This window comes from Ailuropoda melanoleuca, chromosome 12 (assembly GCF_002007445.2).
Source record: "Ailuropoda melanoleuca isolate Jingjing chromosome 12, ASM200744v2, whole genome shotgun sequence".
NCBI classification, from domain to species: Eukaryota; Metazoa; Chordata; class Mammalia; order Carnivora; family Ursidae; genus Ailuropoda; species Ailuropoda melanoleuca.
In genome coordinates this window covers 78,440,529-78,462,842 of record NC_048229.1, presented here as the reverse complement: position 1 = coordinate 78,462,842, position 22,314 = coordinate 78,440,529, and the positions used below count along the sequence as shown (strand labels likewise).

At 56.5% G+C, this 22,314-nt stretch overlaps 1 protein-coding gene across 2 annotated transcripts in view; it reads left to right on the top strand.

Moving 5' to 3' along the window:
- The first annotated feature begins 53 nt into the window (after positions 1–53).
- C12H16orf74 (chromosome 12 C16orf74 homolog) overlaps positions 54–22,314 on the top strand; it is a 29,381-nt gene continuing 7,120 nt past the window's right edge. The window contains exons 1-3 of one of the 2 annotated variants that reach the window (XM_034637821.1): positions 54–669; positions 1,893–2,080; positions 7,087–7,132. In XM_034637821.1, the coding sequence (XP_034493712.1) occupies positions 513–669; positions 1,893–2,080; positions 7,087–7,132 (391 nt within the window). In that variant the 5' untranslated portion in view covers positions 54–512. The remainder of the gene's footprint in view (positions 670–1,892; positions 2,081–7,086; positions 7,133–22,314) is intronic. The other variant, XM_011229740.3, reaches the window with a different exon arrangement.

Genomic DNA, 22,314 nt, shown 5'->3' with positions numbered 1-22,314 from the left:
AGGGAGGGAGGAAGGGAGGGAGGGAGGGAGGCCAGCGGTGTATTTATGGAAAGACTTAATCCCTTTGCAAGCCCCAAGGAGGCCAAAAGCTTCACCACCTAATCTCCTCTCCCTGGAAGCCCTTCCCTTGCTTGTGGGGTGCAACTCAGTGGGCACTGAGCCGGAGTTTAGGTCACCTCTGAAGACTGGAGCTGGGAACTTCTCCTCAGTGGGCGTGGAAAGGGAGCAGTGCTATTTAATGTGTACCGAGCCCTTGCAGTGTTCCAGACCCTGCGGTTAAGAGCCAGTCCCTTTTCATCCTCTGACCAAGTAGTGGTGTTATCCCCATTTTACAGATGAGGACACGGAGGTTTGTGAAGGTCATAGGGCGGGTAAGTGGCAAGGGCAGGCCTTGAACCCCTAGCCCTCACAGTGAATTGCTCTTGAATATGGCAGGGGCCAGGCCAGGCCTCTGGGACCAGCAAGTGCAACACCTCCGCCCCATTAAAATCTTATGAACATATAATATACACATGGTAATATGTGCACATCAAAAGTGTATACCAGATCCAGAAACAGAACTTCCCCCAGGAATGTCCTCCTGCCCCTCCCAGCAGCAGTCGCCCTCTGGAGCCAGCAGTGGGTCCCATGTCTCCCAGAGGCAGTGCCACATCCAAAAAACTTCAGGAGGTGAGCGGGCAGGTACTCACTGCTGTAGGCTCGTAGTTTGTGGCTCCTGTCATCAAGGCTGTTGTGAAAAAACAGTTGCATGTTTTTGGGGGCACCTGGCTGGCTTAGTGAGAAGAGCATAAGACTCTTGATCTCAGGGTTGTGAGTTCGAGTACCACATTGGGTGTGGAGCCTACTTTAAAAAAATTTTTTTTAAGATTTTATTTATTTATTCAACAGAGATTGAGAGCAAGCAGGGAGAGCGGGAGGCAGAGGGAGAGTGAGAAGCAGGCTCCCTGGCTGAGCAGGGAACCCGATTGTGGGGCTCAATCCCAGGGCCCTGAGATCATGCCCTGAGCCGAAAGCAGATGCTTAACGGACTGAGCCACCCAGGTGCCCCTAAAAAAATATTTTTAATTGCATGTATTTTTTAAAGGTTTTATTTACTTATTGACAGAGAGAGCACAAGTAGGCAGAATGGCAAGCAGAGGGAGAGGGAAAATTATGCTGTCTGCTCAGCAGAGAGCCCAACATGGGGTCGATCCCAGGACCCTGAGATCCTGATGCAAGCCAAAGGCAGGCGCTTAACCAACTGAGCCACTGAGGTGCCCCGAATTGCGTATTTTTTAAACTAACCCTGTGGTTAGTTTATCATTAACTTGACTTCTAATAGCATACCCCTTATTTTTAAATAAACATTTTTATTGACATATAACATATGAAAAGGTACACAAACCATAAGCATTGAGCTTGATTACATAGAGGCTCAGAGCGGGCAGTGGGCGGGTATTTTGCTGCGAGTTACATGGTCAATCGCAGGAAAGCCAAAGCTGGACCCCAGGTGGCCCCGGACCCTTCTCCATGACAGAAAAGTAGGTGGGGATTTCAGTGGGTGCCTTTGCCTCCCCGCCCCCATCGTTTTTCACTTCCTGTTGGTGAGCGGCTGTGGGCCAAGCAGCTGTCCCCGCTTCCCCCCGAGAGAGGAGCTCGCAGCCTCCTGCAGGTCCATGGGCTAAGGCCAGGGAGATGCTCATGTTTGCACTCTGTGTACCAGGATGGGAGGCATGTTAACGCTTGTAGCATCTGCTCCCAGCACAGACCCTTTGGCTGGAATTGCAGGAATTCTAATCCTGTTACAAAAAGCAAGTGCCTTTTCTAAAGAAGGAAGAAAACCGAGATGTTCCCTGTGCCTACTGGGAGCCCAGGGTGGCCAGCCTGTTAGAACCTTCTTCCCGTGTTTGCAGGGAGGAGACAGGCGTGGAGAGATTGCCCACGTCCCTGGCTGGAAGTGGCACCCGGTTCCATCCTCACTTGGTGGGTGCACACACCCAGCCCAACTGTCACATTCCTCAACTACACTTCTTCACCCCACGCCCTCTCCTTGGGCTTCAGGGAGGCCTTTGTGAAGCACCCGAGGTGCCACGCTGCTGCGGTGAGTCATGACCTCCCGAGGGCCATTCCGACTCCATCCAGGAGGTAGCTCTTCGGAGACCAACATCAGACTCCCAGCCGGACCCAGCCTTGCCGGACCCAGCCTTGTACTCACTTTCCCTGTTCTGGGCCTCCAAGTCCTCATGTAGGAAACCCATGTGAGCACCAAGACCACCTCCATGGAAAGCTGCCGGATTTCACAAACAAAATACAGGATGCACCTGGCTTGCGACTCTTGATCTCGGGGTCGCGAGTTCAAGCCCCACAGTGGGTGTAGAGAATACTTAAAAGTAAAATCTTAAAAAAAAAAAAAAAACACAGACACCCAGTTAAGTTTGAATTGCAGATTAATGGTGAAGGATTTGGGGTCTGAGTATGTCCCATGCAGAAATTGGGCATTGAATATTTTATCTGGAGCCTTTTACCTCTGGCCCGCCCCTTCCAGCTCTGGGTATGTATCATTCACTCTGGAAAGACATCCCCTCACACTCCGGAGCCCAGCCTCAGCCTGCACTGGGGCCAGACTTCCAAGAAGTGGGGTCCCCCCCGCCCCCCCCCCCGCTGTCAGTGGTTCTGTGTCTTGGGCAGGCAGCGCCACATCGGAAGTACTTTTCACTTTGTGCCGAGAACACGCTGGCTTGCTTTTCCCCACAGCGCAAACGTGTAGAAAGTGAGCCGGGACACGCTCACTGCAGTGGGCCGGTAGTTTCTTCCAGGGGCTGTAAAAACCGTCACAGACAACTTGGCCAAGTATGTCCTTCCCCTGGAGATGCTCATGCTTTTCGAGAACGCCGTGTGGTGTGCAAAGCAGCTGATACCCATCTCTCTCAGTGGCTCAGAGGAGAGGCAGCCCGTGCAGGAGGAAGTGTGCAGCATTGCCGTCCTGCCACTAGAGAGGGTCCTGTGGTGGCCATTTGGCGGTAGAGCGGTTTTTATGCCTGGGTGCAGGAAAGAACCTGTCCTACTTCAAGCTGTTGTGCAAATAATTAACAATCTGATATCTCCAAGAGAACAGAAACAGCCCGATGCGATATGAAAGGGAGGTTTTTCACACTCCTGCAAAAGTGTGAAAGAGAGAACATTTATACGTAAACTAGCGGTTCTCCCGGGCCTGACTGCACTTGTGCCATCTTGCTGAGCGAAGGGGGACCCCTCCCACTAGATCTTTGCTCCCCTCCCATTAAATCTCTTTTTCCTCATTGCAGAAATCTGTACCTTTTAACAAACAGAGGGCAGAGCTGCGGCGTATAGGATGATGGGGCCCTGAAGCCGAGCACCGCCGGGACCCCTCGGAGCGCCATCCCCCCGGCTGTAGAATGGGGTGGCAGTAATGTTTCTCTCTTAGGGCACTGTTAGGTTGAGTGGAGTGATTTTTATAATAATCTCGGCCCAGGACTTGGCCTCTTAAAAGCATTAGCCGGATATCTGTCAGCTCTCATTGCCGTGGTGCCGCTAGCAAGGGAGTTTAAGGTAGAAGCCGCCTTCGTCCCGGCAGTCGGGCCTCCATTCACGCAGGCTTCAAGTCCTCCCCCCAAACGGCTCGGCCCATTCACGGGCTCTGTCTGCAGTCTCTGGCCAGGCTGGCCCTCCACCAGCAGCCCGATCACAGAGGGAGTGGAGTGCACCACCCCTGGAAGCGTCTCCTGAAACGGCAGCCCAAACCAGGGTCCACTCCACGGGCCGCCCCTGGGGTGGTCTTCTAATGCAGCGCCTTCACTGGAGTGCTGGTGGCAGGGTCCCTCTTTGACAGCCGAGGACAAGGAGCCTGGGGGGACCCGAACTTCAGCACCTCTGGCTCAGAGGGGGAAATGACTTGCCTGAGGTCACACAGCTCTTGGACCCTGGTTCTTCCTTGTTGCTCGGGGCCACTCCCCACCTGCTGCCTACCTTCTGTCCTGAGGGCAGGTAGAGGCAGAGTGACCAACCAGAGTTACGGCCTGTGCGCTGGGACAAGAGACGTCAGTGTGGGAAAATTCTCCATTTGGGAATTAGAAAGCAAACACAGAATCGCTGCACACAGACATGACCCCTTGATGTGACCTTGCCTGACCCTGGTGCAGCTGCTGCTGCTTTTTTTTTTTTTTTTTTAATATTTTAATCATTTGTCAGAGAGAGGGAGAGAGCACAGGCAGGGGGAGCAGCAGGCAGAGGGAGAGGGAGAAGCAGGCTCCCTGCTGAGCAGGGAGCCCAATGGGGAACTCGATCCCAGGACCCTGGGGTCATGACCTGAGCCGAAGGCAGACACCTCACTGACTGAGCCACCCAGGCGCCCAGGATTTCTCAAACAAACACAACAATCCGTCATGAGCTCCCACCTTTCAGCCTCAGCGCCCCTACCCTGACTATGTCATCTCCCTGAGCCCACAGCACCGCGGTGCTTTTTCTGGGGCATTTTACAGCCAAGTCCTAACCTCACGTCCTCTGGGAGGCCTTCCCCGTAAATCACTGCCTAAACCCTGGGATGGGACGCCAGTAAGCGCACAGTGAAGTCGGGGTGCACTGTGCACGGCGTGTCTGTACTAGGCCGTGATGTGTGAGCTGCTCACCATGGTCAGTGGGGGTCCTGGGTGTGTTCATGAGCCTGACCTCAGGGCTGCAGACTCCCTGGAGCGGAGACCCAGCCTGGGGCGGGTTGGGAGAGACAGAGGTAATAAGGTCTATGCCACCCCCTGCTTACCCCCCACGCCCAACCCCAGGGAACCCTGGAGTTGAAAATGTTGTCGCTCTAGGGTCCAAAGTGCTGGGTTTGAATCCTGACCCCACCTCTTGCTACCCATACAACCTTGTACAAATTAACTAACCTTCCTATTCCTCTGTTTCCTCCTCTGTGGAATGGGGATGGGGATGGTCCCAACCTCTCAAGGCTGTGGCAAGCATTAACTGACCAGCAATCTCCATCCAGGGGCTCTGAGGGGCGCACAGGGAACACTCAAGAGATAACACCCGATACTCCCATAGGCCTGGCCCTTCCTCTCCCCCTGAAGTCTACCCTCTCCTTGGCATCGCATCCTGCACGTTATTAGAATCCCCTAGGGAGCTTTTAAAAAATCCCAGTGCCAGGCCCACAGCCCAGGCCAATTACCCCAGAATCTCTGGGGGGTACCCAGGCATCTGTATCTCCTTAAGTGCCCAGGCGAATTCACGGTATTGTCAGAGGCAGGGCTCAGTGTCTGCCGCAGTGATGAGCATCCCCTGGGTCTTGCTGAGATCCAGCCCCCGAGCCTGCCGGCGGGGTGCGGCCTGAGAGCCGGCACCTCCCACAAGCTCCTGGTGGTCCCATGCTGCTGGCCCAAAACCACGGGCCAGGTAGCATGGCCGTGGAGAAAGGCTCCCGCTGGAATCCACTACCTGTCTTCCCTCTGTGGCTGTCATAAGTACTAGCATCAGACACTTGCCGGGCTTGAGCCGTGTGCCCTCCTGATAATTCAGTCCTTATGCTGCTCAGTGAGCCCCCAAGAGCATCATCCCCATTTTAAAGATGAGGAAAGTGAAGGCTAGGTTGGTTGAGGAACCCACCTGTGGTCACCTGGCTGAGCCAGGCTCTCCAGGAGGGCACACAGCTCCAGGGCCTGCCAGCAAGTCAAGAGACACTGCCCCAGTGTCTGTCCCTCTCCTGCCCTGTCTCTCTCCCTCCCACTCACTCATGTTCTCTGCCTTGTCCCCAGTCCCCCCACCCTGTCTCCTGGCAGCTGCCTCCAGGCCCCCTCTCCTACCTGTCCCACAAACCCAACCTGGATAAAATTGAAACCCTTGCCTTGGGTTTCTCTAAGCCAGCCCCTCCTGGTCCCATCTCCTAAGCCTGCATGTCTCCCAGACTTCCAGCTGCTTCTCCGCACCCTCACTGTCCCCTTACACACACACCATCCGCATCCCCGTCTTCCATCCTAAGGTTCCACAATTTCTGGCCCAGAGCGAGCAAGTGTCTCCGACCTTCACAGGCACATGACTCCCGGGGGGCCTTGTTAAAATACCGATTCTGGCTCAGTGCGTCTGGGTGTGCCTGAGATGCTGCATTGCTAACAAGCTCCTGGGGGGGGGGGGCTGCTGGTCTACCAGCACAGCCTGGGTAGTCTGTGCCTGGGGAACCCCAGCATTTCCTAGCCCTAGATGCCAGCCTCTGTGCAGGGCAAGGAGAAGACGGGTTCCAGGGCACAACGCTGGGCCTCGGTCACACACCCACGTTGGAGATCCGAGGGGCGGCTCTCGTGGCCACCCTCTACCCTCGCCCCCAGCCAGCATGGCACACAAGCAGCTCCCTATGAATGGAGGGATGAGCCTCCCCTTCCCCAGGAGGGCCTGCAGAGCCTCACAGGCCCCAGGTGGAGGTTGGGGCCACCCCAGGTTGGAACGGCAGCTCCCTGAGCCTTGATTTCCCTGTCTGTGAGTGGGGATGGTGGTGGCACCTCCCAGCCCCCCAGCCGGCACTGAGGGTCGTCAGAGCACACAGGTGCTGAGCACGGTCAGCTGCTGCCCATTTCATTCCTCGCACCGAAGGCTAAGGACTCATCCTATTGCTGGCAGACTGTGGGAACACTGGCAGGGGCCGTTTTAACTCCTGTGGACTGAGGCCCAGATGCCCTTCATCTGTTAGATCTCCATAGAACGTGCATTTTAAATGAGGGGCAGTGCCCTCACAGAAGGTAAGCCCATCATGGTGGCCTCGGGGCTGCCCTGCAGCCTGGCCAAGGAGCCTCACGTCCTCCTGTCCCTACTGCTGAAGCCGGCCACTGTCTGCAGCCCCTAAAAGAAAAGGCCAGGTCAGCCCCCCACCACACCCTCCCCTCAGCCGCACCCACACTCCAGATCTCCCGTATACTTAGCTCTGAGGCGCATGAAAGTTTTTCCACCAGCACAGACTCATCTTTGAGCAAACTCAGCTCAGATGTAGTCAGCACGCACCCTGACCTCACCAGGCCCTGGCGGTTTCTCTCCCCACTGCTTCCTGTTGTGTACCCGTGGGGCGGGCCGCACGTGGCCAGCACCAACAAGCCCCTTCTCTCTCCACAGGCCCGCAGAGGCGCTGCCATGGGGCTTAAGCTGTCCTGCCTGAAAGGTAAGGGGGGCAGCTCCCCCACCAGCTCTTCTGGGGCTGGGGAGGGGGGAGGTGAAGGAATGAGGCTGGAGAGAGGGGGCGGGTACACCCTGGGAGGGGGGAACCACCACTTAAGGCAACATCTGTACACAGCAGGTGCCTTATAAATGCTTGCTCTGACTCTGAGCACCCCTGCAGGCCTTCCCTGTCACTGGCAGGTGAGTGATGTGGGAAGGTCGCAGTGCTCCTGGGCCTTGGCTTATAAGCTCAGGGGGATTAACCCCAACCGTGGAGAGTAAGGGAAGAAGAGCCCCTGACAGGCACACGCCAGGGGTGTTTGCTCTCTACCCTGTGGGCCTGTCATCACGGACATAGGAGGTCCGGCTTGCTGGGTGCTGGGGAAGACCAATAGGGAGAAGGTCCTGGAAGGACACAAAATCACTGTGGAATGTGGTAGGTGTTGGCAGAGGCAGCCCAGACACCTGTCCTGTGCCCTAGAACTTTCTGTCCGGCATCTAGATGACCCAGAGGCACCTCAGACTCACGTGGCCCCCACAGAGACCTCTCCCCTTGAAGCCCATTATTCAGCAACAAATGCTCCCCAGCTTGAAATCCAGGAGTTGTTCTCATGGCCCTTGGCCCATGTGTGGCATGCCCAGCAATGCTGACTCACCTACTGGATGTTTCAGGGGTGCCCCTGGCCCTGTCCCTTCGCCGCAGGAGGCCAGGGTTGTGGGAAGGTCCAGGCCAGAGTGAAGGACCCGCTTGGGTCGGGCTGCTTGGACGCAGTGAGCTCAGGAGAGCATCTGGTTGGCCCAGCTTAGGCCTTGTGCTCCGCCCCCTTGGCCAGGGGGTGGGGCATCTTGATGGACAGTTCCTCCAAGAGGATGCGCAAGTGCGGGCAGTGGTTCCCCTGGAGAAAATCAGGGTGTCGTTGGCATAGTGGGGTTGAGATGCTGGAGAGCCGTGTGCAACCCATGCCCTTCCAGGACTTGGCTCCCCTGAGGCTGCAGGCTGAGCCCACGCAGGAGTCGGGGGCGTTTGTCAAGCAAGCATCTGTGGAGGTGGAGGGCCAGTGGTTGCAACCAGACTGAGCCCCTGGTGCTCAAGGACCCTCCTCCCTTAGACTTTGCGGCAGTGTCCCCAGTGCTGGGCACAGAGTAGGCATTCAGGACAAGCTTTCTGTTTGGGTTTTTAACCGTGGTAAGAGACATGTAACATACAATTTGCTGTCTTAACCATTTTTGAGTGTACAGTGCCCGGGCACTAAGGACAGTCATGTTGTTGCACAGGGGTCCCCACCGTCCACCTCCAGACCTTCTCCGCTGTCCCAGCCCCACCAACTCCTCAGCCCCTCCCCCAGCCCCATCTCCCACCATCCCACCTCCTGTCCCTGTGAATTTGCCTCCTCTAAGGGCCTCCCATGCCTGCAGTGATACGGTACCCCTCCTTTCGGGACTGGCTTATTTCACTCAGCATAGTGTCCTCAAGATTCCTCCCTGGTTCAACCGTGCTGCAGCGGGTGTCAGAATAGCCTTCCTGTTTAAGGCCGACTTATATTCCCTGTGTGTATACACCACGTTTGGCTTATCCATTCCTCCATGGACAGGGGGTGCCTCCACTTTTGGCTGCTGGTGCCTCCACCTTTTTGGCCAGGACATCTTTGACAAGTCAACCAAGGCCCTGGAGGGACCCTCGGGGCCGCTTCCTTCCAGCCCAAGGCTGGGATCCACCCTGGGGAGGAGACCCCAAGAGTGTAGACCCTGAGAGTCCCTGGGGAACATCCAGTGCCCCCCCATTTCCCCTTCTCTGCTGAGAGCCCAGGACCAGGCTGAATGCTCCTTGTACTGGGGGGCTTTTAAAAGGGCCACCTTCCAGCCAGGCCTTGGAGGAGCGAAGGGCTGGAATGTTGCTGGAGCAGCGAGGTTTGCTCGTCAGGGCCTGCCACCGGCCCTGGGCTGCCCGCCCTCTACCCAGCCCTGATCTCTGGAGGTGGCAGGTCTCTTGGGTGAGACAGGCAGGGGGAAGGGGTGAGGGGCAGGGAGCCGAGCACAGGACCCTCTCTCCATGCTTAACCAAGAGGACCCAGGCCCGCGAGCCCAGAAGCCCCAGACCCTCCCCCTCCCTTAATGGACCGGCCACAGTGCAGCCACTGCAAAGCACCAGGTGCCCCTCGGCCCCTCCCCTGCACACTGTTGTCCACGTTACCTTCCCGGCCCTTGCCGCCTGGGCCCTTGTGCCTGCAGGCATGGTGTTACCCCACTGTGGGACTGCGACGTGTCTGTGTATCATGTCTGGCTGCCACTGGTATGTGTCTTTCCACACTCTCTAACGCCTGTGTCACATCCCACCAAGCGTTGGTCTTCGGGTGGTTTCCAACTCGTTGCTTTTGTAAATAGTGCCATTTTGAACATCTTTGATTTCTGATTTTTTTAATTATTACTTCTTTGGGATAAATTCCAGAAATCAGAATGACCCAGTCAAGTAATTAGAATACATGGTGAATTCTTACTGGGGGCTAAGCCTGAGCAGAGCCCTTTTCTGTGCATATTCTGTGTGGATCCACTCCCCTGTCTCCATGACAACCGAGTGAGTTCTCCTGGGATCCCCAGTTTCCAGAGGAGGAAGCCAGGGCACAGAGAGGCAGTGCAGTTGGCCCGAGGCCACACAGCTGGGACCCGGTGGGATCTGAACCCAGGCAGGCTCATTCCAGAGGCCTTGCTTCGGCCACTGCAACCACCACTGGTATGGCCGCTTCTGAAGGAAACGTTTTAAGTTGACATTTGAAGCAATTACTGTAGCCAGAAACGTTATCAACACGTTCTCGTTCATCTTCACAGTCTATGAGATGGTGTCAGAGTTTCCTGGAGCTGCCGTAACATATTACTACACACTGAGGGGCTTCAAGCAACAGAAATGTGTTCCCCCACAGTCTAGAGGTTACGAGTCCTAAATCAAGGCGTCAGCAGGGTCGCCACGCTGCCTCTGAAGTCCTCCCTGTGTCTCCCTGCCCCTGGGGGCTCCAGGCGCTCCTGGGCATGTGGCCACGTCCTCCTGTGTCTGCCTCCGTCCTCACATGGCCTCCTCCCTGTGTCTGTCTGTGTCCTTTCTCTTAGAAAGACACCAGTCTTTGGACTTACAGCCAGCCTTAAATCCAGGGTGATCTCATCCCAAGATTCTTAATGAATCGCATCTGCAAAGACCTTATTTCCAAATAGGGTCACCTTCTAAGGGTCGTGTGGATGTGGATTTGTGGGGACACTCTTCACCCCACCACAAGTCACTTCACCCCTGAGCCCTGCACGTGCAGGGCAGGAAGGTACTTCTCCGGTCTGACAGCAAAGACTCAGCCCGAGGTGGGAACTGGTGGAGGGCACGACACGGCAGAGAAGAAGACAGCTGTGCCGAAATCCTTCTGTTTCTGGTCCCAAAGGAGAGTGGGTACAGCGGAGCACTGGGAGTGGGGTCCTGCTGCTCAAGGGTCTGGCCGTGGCAGCTGTGACATGTGGGAATGCTCTGCTGTCCAAAGAGTGCCTCCTGCCCCGTGCCCTCTGTTGGAAGGGCTGGCATGGGACGGGGATCGCGGTGAGCCAGGTGCTGCTCCCAGAATGGTGTCTCTCCATTCACCTATTTCATGCTTACTGCAGCTGGACAGTGTAGGTGACTTCACAGCGGGGAGACTGAGGCACAGGGCCGCTCTCACTGGCCGGTTGGGAGGGGCTTGGCTCAGCAGACAGGGGAGGGATGAGTGGTTCTCTCCAGGTCAGCAGCGGGTGGCACGGCCCTAGGAACAGCACGGTAGGGCCACCAGACCTGCGGGCTCACATCACCTGGGAACTGGTCAGACATGTGGGCCTCTCCCAGATCTACTGAGTCAGAAACTCGGTGGGGGGGGCTTTAACAAACCCTCTGGGGGATTCCAGTGTCTGCTCAAGTTTGAGAACACTGGGGACCTGGCTCTGGGGTCAGAGGGATCTGAGTTCAGATCCCACGTGTGTCCCTGACTGCAACCTCGTACAAGTCACTTCACGTATCAAAGCCTCAGCTTCCCTATCTGTAAAATGGAGTGATGAGTGGGGACATCTCCCGGGTCAGGTTTCGAGAGTGATCTGAGCTAGATTGGCACTAAAGATGGTGCCCAGTGGACAGGGTTTCCCGTCTGCCCTGGCCCTCTGTACCTTCCCGCTGTGGCGGCAGGTGCAGGTGCTGGGGAAGTCAGTCTGGAGCTGTGGGCTTTCCTGCGGGGGCCACCTCGGGGGCCGGTGTGGTCTCTGGGGTTCCCCAGAGGGTGCCAGCACCAGCCCCAGCCAATAACAGTGTCATCATGGAGACAGCCTCCTGGGCCGGGCTGGTCCCAGCGCACTGTCCTTCTGGGGCCGCCTGGGACTAGCTGGGAAGGGCACCAGGAGATGGAGACTCTGTCCGGGCTTGGTGGCTTATTCATGTGTTTTAACGACTATTTTTCAGAACAGTTTTAGATTTATAGAAAGGGCAGTTTCACATTTACAGTTTCCCCTCTAGTTAAGGCTTGCGTCAGCTCGGTCCCTTGGTCACAAGCCCTGAATTGGTCCGGATGCATTATTACCAGTAATGTCCCTGCTTTGTTCAGCTTTCCTGTTCTCCCCTCAGGCCGCTTTGCTGTCCCAGGAGCCCACCTTACAATTTCTTGTCACATCCCCTCTGGCTCCTCTGACTGTGACAATTTCTCAGAAGCTCCTGTCTTTGTGACCTTGGCCGTCTTAAGGAGGACTGGCCGTCTGTTTGGGAGGACAGCCCACTGTTGGGATCTTGCCAATGCTGGGGGGGGGTCTTTAGTCTCTTCTGCCGATCAGGTGACGATGGTGATGGTGGCGACTAGGGACACGGGTATGCCTTCCCTGACGCCCCTGACCGTCCAGGCATTTCCCCCACTTTCCTTGGAGGGGGGCTCAGATCCTCTCCTCTACTCGGCCTGTAACCCAGGCATGGGGTGTTTGGGGGCTGGCAGTCACGATGCCCGTTTTTGATTGATGTCAGGAGGCCTGAGGCTAGCTGCAGGCCGCAGCGAAGATGAGTCACAATGCATCACGCCTTCTAGGGTGAACTCTTGGTTCCAGCCGCCCAACGCTGCGGGCAGAGTTGGTCAAGAGACTGCTCATTATACAAACATTGATTGCATCCCTACTGTGCGCCGATCCAGGCCCAGATACAGGACTTCAGACAGGAGCAAAGGAGTCATGCTTCTTGACCGCGTGGAGCTTGGAGAGTGAGAGAGAGGTGAGCGTTACTCAGAACAGACACTTGAGTGCTGACTGCCACGTGCTACGACGGAAAACCGTGGCCCAGGGATGGCACCAGGGAAGCAAGCAAGCCTGGGAGAGCTGGTCTGGGAGACAGTGGGGAAAGGAAGAAATGGGAAGAAGAACAGCAGGTGGTCAAGGAGAGAAGCAGCCGGATGGTGGGGCAGGGAATTTGGGTTTACTCCAGTGGGGGCTGGGAGCTCTATGTAACGGGAAGGATAAAGGCATCCATTCGGCTAATACATTTTGAGCCATTTTCAGAATGTGGGGGGGGCTTCATACGTTTGAAAGGAAGGCGGCATGGTGGGGTCCACATCAAGGTAGAACATGGCCAAGGTCACTGTCTTAGCGTACTGAGCTTCTGCGTTCCATTTGTGCAGTGGGCTGCAGCTTCCTGCCCACGGGGATCCTCGCTGCCTGCCCTGTACCCCCTCCCCGCAGGGAACAGAGCCGAGACCAGAGCTGTGTTCCCCCGCAACCTTCCGGCTGACCGGCAGGCAGCTGTTGGGCATCCGCTCTGGGCCAGGCTCTGCACCAGGCCCCAGGGAAGGGCCGTGGACGGCTCAGAGCCCCTGCCCCCATGCAGGAGAGGCAAACACGAGTGTGTGAACAGAGAGCCAGACTGGCGGGTTGTGTGGTGACAGCAGTAAAGGGAATTAAAGTGGTGTCATAGTGTGCACAAGGCAGGTGGGGGCCTCTTGTAGCACAGACATCAGAGCCAGCCACACGGAGGCCAGGAACAGTGCTCCAGGCAAAGGGAACAGCGGATGCAAAGGCCCTGAGACAGGAACAAGTTTGGTGAGCCGAAGAGCAGTGTGAAGAGGGGAGTGGGATGGGAATGAGGGCTGAGAAGCCAAGCAGGAGGAGCTGAGGTCCCTGGGGCGGGCAGGGCTGTGGCAGCTGAGGTGCGGTATCGAGAATTTCTTGTATTAGGGGTAGGGAGCATTAGAATCGGTGCAGACCAGGGGTCTAAGCCTCCATGTGATCCGACTTGCAGGGCTGTAGCCCAGGGCGAGCGCCACTCTCTGGGGCCAGCATCCTTGCTTTTCACATGAAACCTGGGCTGGAGCCTGACTGCCTAAGGTGAAAAGGTTGACTTGGCTGGAAACCCAGGAGGCAAGGGCTCAGAGGGCAGAGAGACCCCCACCTGCTCCAAGGAGGGGTGGTTAATCACAGACTGTCTCAAATGCGGAAGCAGATGGTACTTAACTTGGCCCCGCCCTGTCCCCATGGGACAGCCAGCAGCCCTCCTGGCTCATGGCCTGGATTTAGCCCCATGTCCTGCTTAAGCTAACCTCCCCACCCATGCCGCCCCACACCTGCTGTCCTGAGGGAGGAGGGAGGGACAGCAGAGAGGGCCACAGTCAAGTTGGCTAGCCTGGGGCATGCTTGAGGACCAATACCCAGGGGAGGCTTGGGCTTCCGTGCACTGGGGCTCTGGAGCTGAGCTGGCCCTGCACAGTTGTCCCAGATCAAGGGGACAGGCCTTTTACCTGTCCATCTCCTGGTCGCGCTGGAGGGCTGTGCTAGGAGGGGCATGACCTTGGGCAGGGCCGAGATGAGGAGAGTGAGGGTGTGTCTGGCCCTGAGAACGGGGCCCCCTTAAATTGTGTATCCTAAGTTCCTTGAGTGCCCCACTTCAGTCCCTCCCAGCTTGGGGGCGGGCAGGTCCTAGGGACCATCATCAGGCAGCACTCGGGCTATAGGTTCCAGTGGGGGACTGTGGGGACTGGGGCTGTGGGCCAAGAAGGCACAGGCCCCAAGGATGCCTGTCCTTGAAGTCCTAGTCCTGTAGTCCCTACAGCCGGCCTCAGCTCCTGGCAGCCCACACTAGCGTCCTAACCACGCACTGCCCATGTGTCAGTCAGAATGGGGGGCCATGCAGGGGAGACCATGAAGGTGTAAGAAAGGACGGGCATCTCCGTCTGAACAGCTAGGGAGCCATGTCTCACACACATGGTTTAGGGAAAGGAACAAGGGGCAGAACGACAGATCTCATACCACCACGCATATTGGAAAAAGGAAACAAATATGCCCAGGAGAGTGTTTGCACATGTAGACAGAAAATGCTCTGGAAGAAGACACAGGAAACAGTAACCATGACTGCCTCCAAGAGGAGAAGCTGTGAAAAACAAGGTGGCTGGGGGTTAGCCAAGAGCTGGGCCCAACAGACAGGCTGGAGTCTTCAGTGGCCAATGTCTCTGGCCTGGAGGAACCAGCTGGGCCCAGCGTCCCCATCCCCAGGACTCTGGGGACTTCACTCTCGACTTCCCTGGGCCCAGTGACCACACACTGGGCCACTCTCCTGAGAAGGAGCATTCCCATCCCTGCTCCTGCCTCTCTCTGCCTGTTTACTCTCTCACCCCTTCACCTTAATCAGAGTTCTCCTGCAGCAGCATGGTCCACCTTCCTCCTTCTTCCCTCCTAAGTCTGTCTGTCTGTGTTAGCTCCCCTTCAGAAAATGCTTTATTCTCCTTTTCATTACTTTATTTTCTGAATATGTAAAATACCTCGTGGTACTGAATGTAAAATGTACAAAAGAATACATAGTAAAAAGTAAGTCTCCCCTTGCCACTCTCCTGCTTCGAGACAGCCATTGTTACTGCTTCCTTGGGTCTCCTTCCAGAATATTCTACGTCTGCATGCACAGACATGGTCCTGGGCATATCCCTTTCCTTCTTCCAACATGCATGGTGGCATTAGACCCGCCATTCTTCCCCCCCTTCCTTCCACGGATCTGCAGGTGTGGGAACGGCCTCCCTCGTGGACCATGGTGCCCGTCCTTTTGCACAGTGACACAGTATTCCCTCGTGTAGCCCGCCCTCAGGGTCTCACCGTCCCCAGCCCGTCTTTCACCCACCAGGGAGCCTGGCCCTGGGACATTCCCAGAAGTAGCACTGCTAGGTCAGAGGGCGTGCGGCCTTGTCATTTTGAGAGTTGTGCCATGTGACCTCGGGAGTCACAGCCAAAGGCCCTGCATCCTCCACGTGGGGAATGACTAAGCTAACAGTGGTAACGGCCTTTTCTTTTTTCATTCTTGCTGATCTCATGGGTGAAAAGTGCTTGTGTCGGGGAAATTTGTTTCATGTCTGCAAGAAAGGTTTGCATTCTTACTGATGTACAACACACGGGCAGACCAAGGATGCCAGCTGTGAGGGAGCCGCTGCATGTACCTTTTCACACACCCGCCAGCGTCCTCGTCCTCCCCCAACCCCTGCCAGCACCGGTCAGTTCTCCTGCTTCTGTCCTTTCCCTGCCCCCAACCTCTGTATATGTCACCTCTTTTGTTGAGCAAGGAGCTTCGAACTGCCCAAGCCATGCCCAAAACTCCTCTGAGACCCTCCTCTGAAGTCGCTGGGGAGACCCAAGGTGAAGGCACGAACTTCCCCGAGCCTCAGTTTCTGCAAAGTGAGGGCTGGAATGCTCCGGGACAGAGCCGAGGCCACTTCCTGTCTGTCACCCTTGCACGTGGTGCAGCTTGTCACCAAAGGGAATTCTACAGCCAACACGGCACTGCCTCCGGGGCGTGTGCCCTGGGCAGCAGCTATGCGATCAGGAGCAAGTAGTGCAGCATGTCTTTGCCTCAGTTTCCCCCACTCAGTCAGGGCCACCGCAATCCCCTTCGGGGTATTGCTTAGATAATCTCAGGTGCTGACACCTGTAGGGGCACAGTAGGCCCTCCATACAAGGTGTTGGGGGGTCATCATCACGGCGCCTGTCTTTCCTCTCGGCTGAGGCCAGCACCCACTCTGGCCATTGGAGGGGCTCCCCTCCTGCCCTGTCCAGAGCAGCTCGCCCTCTGGTTTGCTGAGCCTGCACTGGCACCAAAGGTGTGCAGGGCAGTGGCTGTCCGGTATCTCTGCACCCAGCCAGTGCCAGATCCCAGAGCACTTGGCTGCCCTCAGGCCCGGGAAAGACCTGGTCCACATGGAGCTGGCTGTGGAGCTCACCGGGGAGCACAGGGAAGGAGGCAGCCAGGCCTCCCAGGAGGACTCCCTGGGTAGAGGCACAGCCTCAGCTGTCCGTGGTGGCACTCGCTGCCGCTCTGCTTCCCAAAGACCAGATGCCACTTGGGCCTTGAGCTTTTGATCTGCTCTGCTGTGTGGCCACCCATCTGTGGACCCTCTCACGTGTCAGCTGCCCACAGCTGGGAAGACACGTCCCCGTCCTCAGGGCTTGGGCTCCTCCAGGAGCTCACGCACGGTTTTGCTCAGGATAGCCCCGCTTACCTCCTGCCTCGGGGACTAGCTGGAATCTACTTCCAGTGGCCACTGGTGGCAGTAATAACAGTCCTAGCCCTGCTAAGCGCCTGCTGTGGGCCAGGCTTCCCCAGACACCTGCCACTTAATGAAACACATCCTTAAGAGAGCGCTGTGGGTTACAGGTCACTATCCTGGGTGAAAATTCGAATCTTTATCCTAATAAGGGAGTCAAGGCAGATAGCCCCCTTTCAGTGGTCCTCTCTGTGAGTTTGCAAACAGAGGCTCAGAGAGGGTAAGAAGGTTGCTCAGCCCACACAGCTGGTGGAAGGCAGAGTAGGACCACCAGTCCTTGTGGCTCTGGGCATCCTGCAGCCCCCTCCCATGGCTCCAGCCCAGCCACAAGGGACAAAGGAAACCAGCAGCTCTCAGGGGTCTGCTCAGAAAGGCAGAGCTATTGTGGTGATTAGTAACAGCTATGACCATGGCTCTCGACTTCTCAAATGGGGGGGATTTTGCCCCCCACCCCCACCCCATTACCTAGAGTTGTCAGATTCAGGAAGGGAAAAAAACATAAAACAGAATGCCCCAGTTACATTTAATTTCAAGTACACAAGGGATAATTGTGTAGTATAAGTATGTCCCAAATATTGCATGAGGATTTATACTAAAAAATTACTGGTATTTTTTTAATTTGTATTTTATCTGGTAACTCCACCCCTTAGGAAACGCGGGCAGCATCTGGAGACCGTTTTTGGTGTCACAGCTAGAGGGCGCTACAGCCTCTAGAGGCCAGGGCCAAACCCCCTACTGTGCACAGGGCATCCGCACCGCACGGGGTGGTCAGCGGTGCCTGCTCAGCCCCATCTCCCGCAGGCCGGGCCGCTGCCAGGTGCTGTGCCTACTTTCTCTGACTTGGGTTCTCACTCCACCCTCACCCCACGGCCGAGACCCACGAAGCGCCCCAGAGAGCCTTGGGTCCGGAGCCAGGACGGGAGCCCACCAGAGTCCAGAATCTGCCCTGGCGCTCCAGGCAGGCGGGCAGGCGGGACGCGGGTGGCAGGGAGGGGGCGCCTTCACCCCACCTCGCCGCGCCCCACCCTCTCTCCGGCTCCTCCTCCCGGGCTCTCCCTCCAGCGGCTCATCCCTGACGCAAGCTGGGGCTTCTTCCTTAATTAAAAAGAGATTTAAAACATCCACCGCGGGCTCCACTGGGCCCCAGCTGCCTCGAAAAGGTAGGACCGCCCTCACGGCCCTGGCCTCATCCATAATAATGCAAGGCTTTCTGCTTAATTGTAATGAAAAAAAAAAAAGATTAAGTGCATCTGAAACCCTTGGAGGCATTTGTCGGCTTGTTTTTTGAAAGACCTACACTAAATCCGACATCTGGCATCCAGTCATCTCTGAGGAGTTAGTGCCGGCCCCAGCGCACCCCATTCCTGCCCCAGGGCCTTTGTGCCTGCTGCAGCTGACCCAAGTGCCCTCAACTTCCCTCCATTTCTCCTGCCGCTGCCCTCCGATTGGCCCCGCCGGGAAGCCTTTTCTGACTCCCACCTTCTGACCCTGTCCTGCTCATTCCCATCATCGGCTTCTTACTACTGACCCAGGCTCCGGAAAGTGTTTGCTTCCTTGCCCCGGGAAGGCAGGCTCCATGTCAGTTCCACGTGACCCTGGGCACGGCCCCTGAGTCCTCTGTGCCTCGGTGTGCCCATCTGGAAGATGAGCTTCTCACACTGTGAGCCTCACTGGGAGGACAACATGATGACTCCCCTCGAGGAGCTCACACAGCCCCACCTGCCCCCACCGCAGCAATGTGAGCCCTCCCGACGTGGCGTGAAACACCAGGGCCCTCTCTGTTTTTTCCCAGTTGCCCCTGAAATCTTTGGGGCCTCACTTCTGCGCTGGGGCCTGGAGGGTGGTGGAAGGTGCAGAACGGGGGGGAGAACAGAGAAACATGCTGAGACTCTTTCCTCCTCTGCTGTGTCCCCAGCACCTGAGACGACACCTAGCACATAGTGGGTGCTCACTGCCTGCCAGCCGAGCACCTCCCCTGGGCCCGGCTNAGGAACAGAGAAACATGCTGAGACTCTTTCCTCCTCTGCTGTGTCCCCAACACCTGAGACGACACCTAGCACATAGTGGGTGCTCACTGCCTGCCAGCCGAGCACCTCCCCTGGGCCCGGCTCTGTGCCGCAAGGGAAGGGAGTGTCAGGTGAGAAGGCCGGGGGCCAAGCGAGGCGGGGTCACAGCCAGCCAGCAGAACTGAGGTCAGTCCAATCCAATAAGGAAAATACGTCTCCGAGGGTTAGGGTGGAAAGGACTATTTTGTCAGAGCCTTACCCACTCTACCTGTCCTACAGCAAGGGTGGGACCAGGCCCCTGACCTATGTTCAGGGGGCTAGGAGTAACAGCCACTGGGTGGCACCCAGTAGGTGCTCAATATTGGCTGAATCAAGAAGTGTGAAGGCCAGAATCTCGTGCTCTTAATAACCACTTATGTTCACTGAGCGAGCTCCACGTGGCCAGCTGTGAATTTCTCACCTGAAAAATGCCCATAATGGTTGCACCCCCCTTGGCTGGAGTGAGGACATCAGTGTGGGTCTTAATCCCCCTCAGCACCCCCTGGAGGTGGGGACGATTATTTACCTTCATTTTGCAGGTGAGGAAACAAGGCCCAAAGGGGTGGTGTTATTGCCAGGTGTATTGAAGCCCAGGTGAATGTTCTGGCCTCCACTACCTCGTGGGCCCAACAGAGACACTGTGTGCGCAACGGTGCCTTTGGGAAGAGTGAACACAGTCCCAGGGACGCGGTCCCAGGCAGAGTCTCCAAGCCAGTCCGCATGCCATTTTCAAAAGAAGCAGCAGAGGGCGCCCTTGAGCCACGAAGCCTGCGAAAGGCAACAAGTGTCGGCGGTGGCCTCGGAGTGGCCTGGAGGCTGCGGAGAGCTGCACAGGGAACTGGAGCAACCTGAGCAGAGCATAGGCCTGGCTCAAGGCTTCTGAAGGATGAGAAGTGGTGGCTGATACCAGAAGGGGCAGGGCAGGAGCTCAGGCCTGGAGCCACCTGGTCTCCACGTGTCCTCCCAGCACCTTCTTTCTCTGAACCTTGGTTTTCTCACCTGGAGAATGGCCATGGGCCCAGTGTCCGCCCCAAGGGGTGGTGTGAGGAAGCGGCATGATCCTCAACCCCAGTCTTCCCCAAGCGCCAGCCCGAGGGCTCATCCTTGGCCATGTCTCCTGCACTAGGCAACCATACGCTGAATGCCAGGTACTTCGTGCCTACAAGACAGGTGTAATTTAGGGTAGGCTCAGAGTAGTGCCCCATGTTCCCACAGTCACCCTAGCTTGTGGGTTCCCTGCCCTGGCTGTTAGACTCACGTGGGTGCTTTTAAAAATCCTGGCAGCCCCAGGGGCACCTGGGTGACTCAGTAGGTTAAGCATCTGACAACCCTTGATCTCAGCTCAGGGTCTTGATCTCAGGGTCATGAGTTCAAGATCCATGCTGGGCTTCATGCTGGGCCTGGAACCTACTTTAAAAAAAAAAAAAATCCTAGTGGCAATGAAATCAGGCTCTCTGGGTATGGGGTCCTCCGTCAGTATTTTTCACACTTCCCACGTGATTCCCAGTGGGCAGTCAAGATGGAAAACCGCTTCCCTCAAGCTGGGAAAAGGGCAGAACCAGGTTTCAGAGGAAGCCTGTCTGGCCTCAAAGCACAGCCTCTTCCCATTTCACCTGCAGAGAAGGCCAGCTCCTGGAAGCCAGGGTTTTGGCAGTCTGGCCTGCTCTAAATCCAGGATGGAGAACAGTACATGCCCCAGAGCAGGGGCCCAGTCAAGGTCAGGTGACCGCCACCCGTTGGAAAGCCTCCCGCACAGGCTCCCTATTGCACCCCGAAACCTTTCAGCGTTTCTGGGGCTCTGGGATCTGCTTCCCACCCCCTACTTCCTTGGGGCCTAGCCCCCTGGAATCCCAGCCAAGCCCACCCCTTCAGGAAATGGGCTTTTAATGGCCTGAGGCGGGCACATAATTAACAAGTAACAATTCTGGCTTTAGCACAAATGAGCTCCTTGTCTGGGGCAGGGTGGCATTTGTTTTTAATCCCCAAAGTAGGCTTTATCTCCTGAGAGCTTTTTCTCTCTCGCTCAGCCACCTCTGCTAGAGGCTGGGCAGCCCCCGGGGGAATTTGAGAGGTGCTGAAGTCCCGCCCTCCCTCTTTCCTCCCTCCTCTCTCCTCCCACCTCCCTCCTCCCCTCCCCTCTCTCCTCTCTGCCTCGAGCATCTCTCCAGGGCCCACTGAGTGACCTGATGCTTCCTGATTAAGAATGTGGGCTTTGTCGCCAAGCTCCCAGAACCTGTTAAAATGCAAATGTGGGGCCCCGGGAGGAGTGTGGCTCTTCCCTATTAGCATTTTATTTTAGAACTTGGGAATATTCGCAGGGGAAGGGGGCCTTGGAGAGGGAGCAGGGAGGCTCCCTCCTGTTACGGATAACAATAATCAGAGCTTCCTTTTGTCGCCAGCACTCCATGAGACGCTCTTTATGGATGATTATAGAGAAAGCTAACAGGAATTGAGCACCCTCTAGGCCCCTAGCTTGCTGGGCAAGTGCTTTACGCGAATGCATTCATTTCCTCAAGCCCAACACCCTTCCGGTGTAGGTACTGTGGCTCACAACAGCAGGCAGGTCTTAGGTTTTGTTCTTGTCTTTGGCATCAAGCAGCCTCAGCCTTCTGAGGTTCTGTCACCTCAGGCATGTTCCAGATCCACACCCCCTGACTTCTGGGTGTTACAGGGCAGGGATTGGTGGCCTGCAGCCATTGGGCCACATCCGGCCCTCTGCCTGTTTTTGTCAATAAAGTTTTATTGGGGGGCAGCTGGGTGGCTCCGTCGGTTTCAGCATCGGACTCTTGGTCTCTGCTCAGGTCTTGATCTCAGGGTCGTGAGTTCAAGCCCCACGTTGGGCCCTGCAGCCTACTTTAAATATAAAGAAAGAAATAATAAAGTTTTATTGAAACACAGCCGCTCGTTCATTTCATATCATCAGTAGCAGCTTGCCTGTGACAGTGGCAAAATTGAGCAGTGGCAGGAATAGACTGCAGAGCCCCCAAAGTAAAAAATACTTCCCATCCGGCCCTTTTCAGAAAGCTTGCCAGCTCCATTATCTAGAATTGTGGTTACGAGAAGCACCAGCTTGCGGAGTTGGACAGATTGGGCTTGGGTTCCGACCCAGGCTCCAACCCACACTAGCTGTTCAACTGACTGCAAGTGTTTTCTCCCTCTGGTCCTCAGTCTCCACATCTGTGAGATGGGGCTGGTTAGACTTCACACCCCAGTGAGGCACAGTGAAGACCGAAGGAGAAAGCATCCATGGGGCGCGCAGCACCGCATCCAGCATACGGCGAATAATCCATAAATGTCAGCCATGGCAGGTGATAACAGGACCGCCTCCTCCCAGTGGCTTCCTTTCATCTGCCTTAGGTTCTGGGTTGTACTGCTTTCGATCAAGTTGGCGGCAGCCTCGGTGGGTGCTCCCGAGGGGCTCGGCATCTGATGGGGAGACCTGGCCTCTTCCCGCAGAACTAGCTGGCCCGGTCGATTTGGGGGGCACCGCCCCAGGGAGGAAATAGGGTCAGGGTTCAGGACGCAGAGGTGGCTGGGTCGTTGCCTAGGAGAGCCACTCCAAGCTCAAGTCTGGTGTGAGTGAAGGAGGAAGCCGTGCAGGGCGG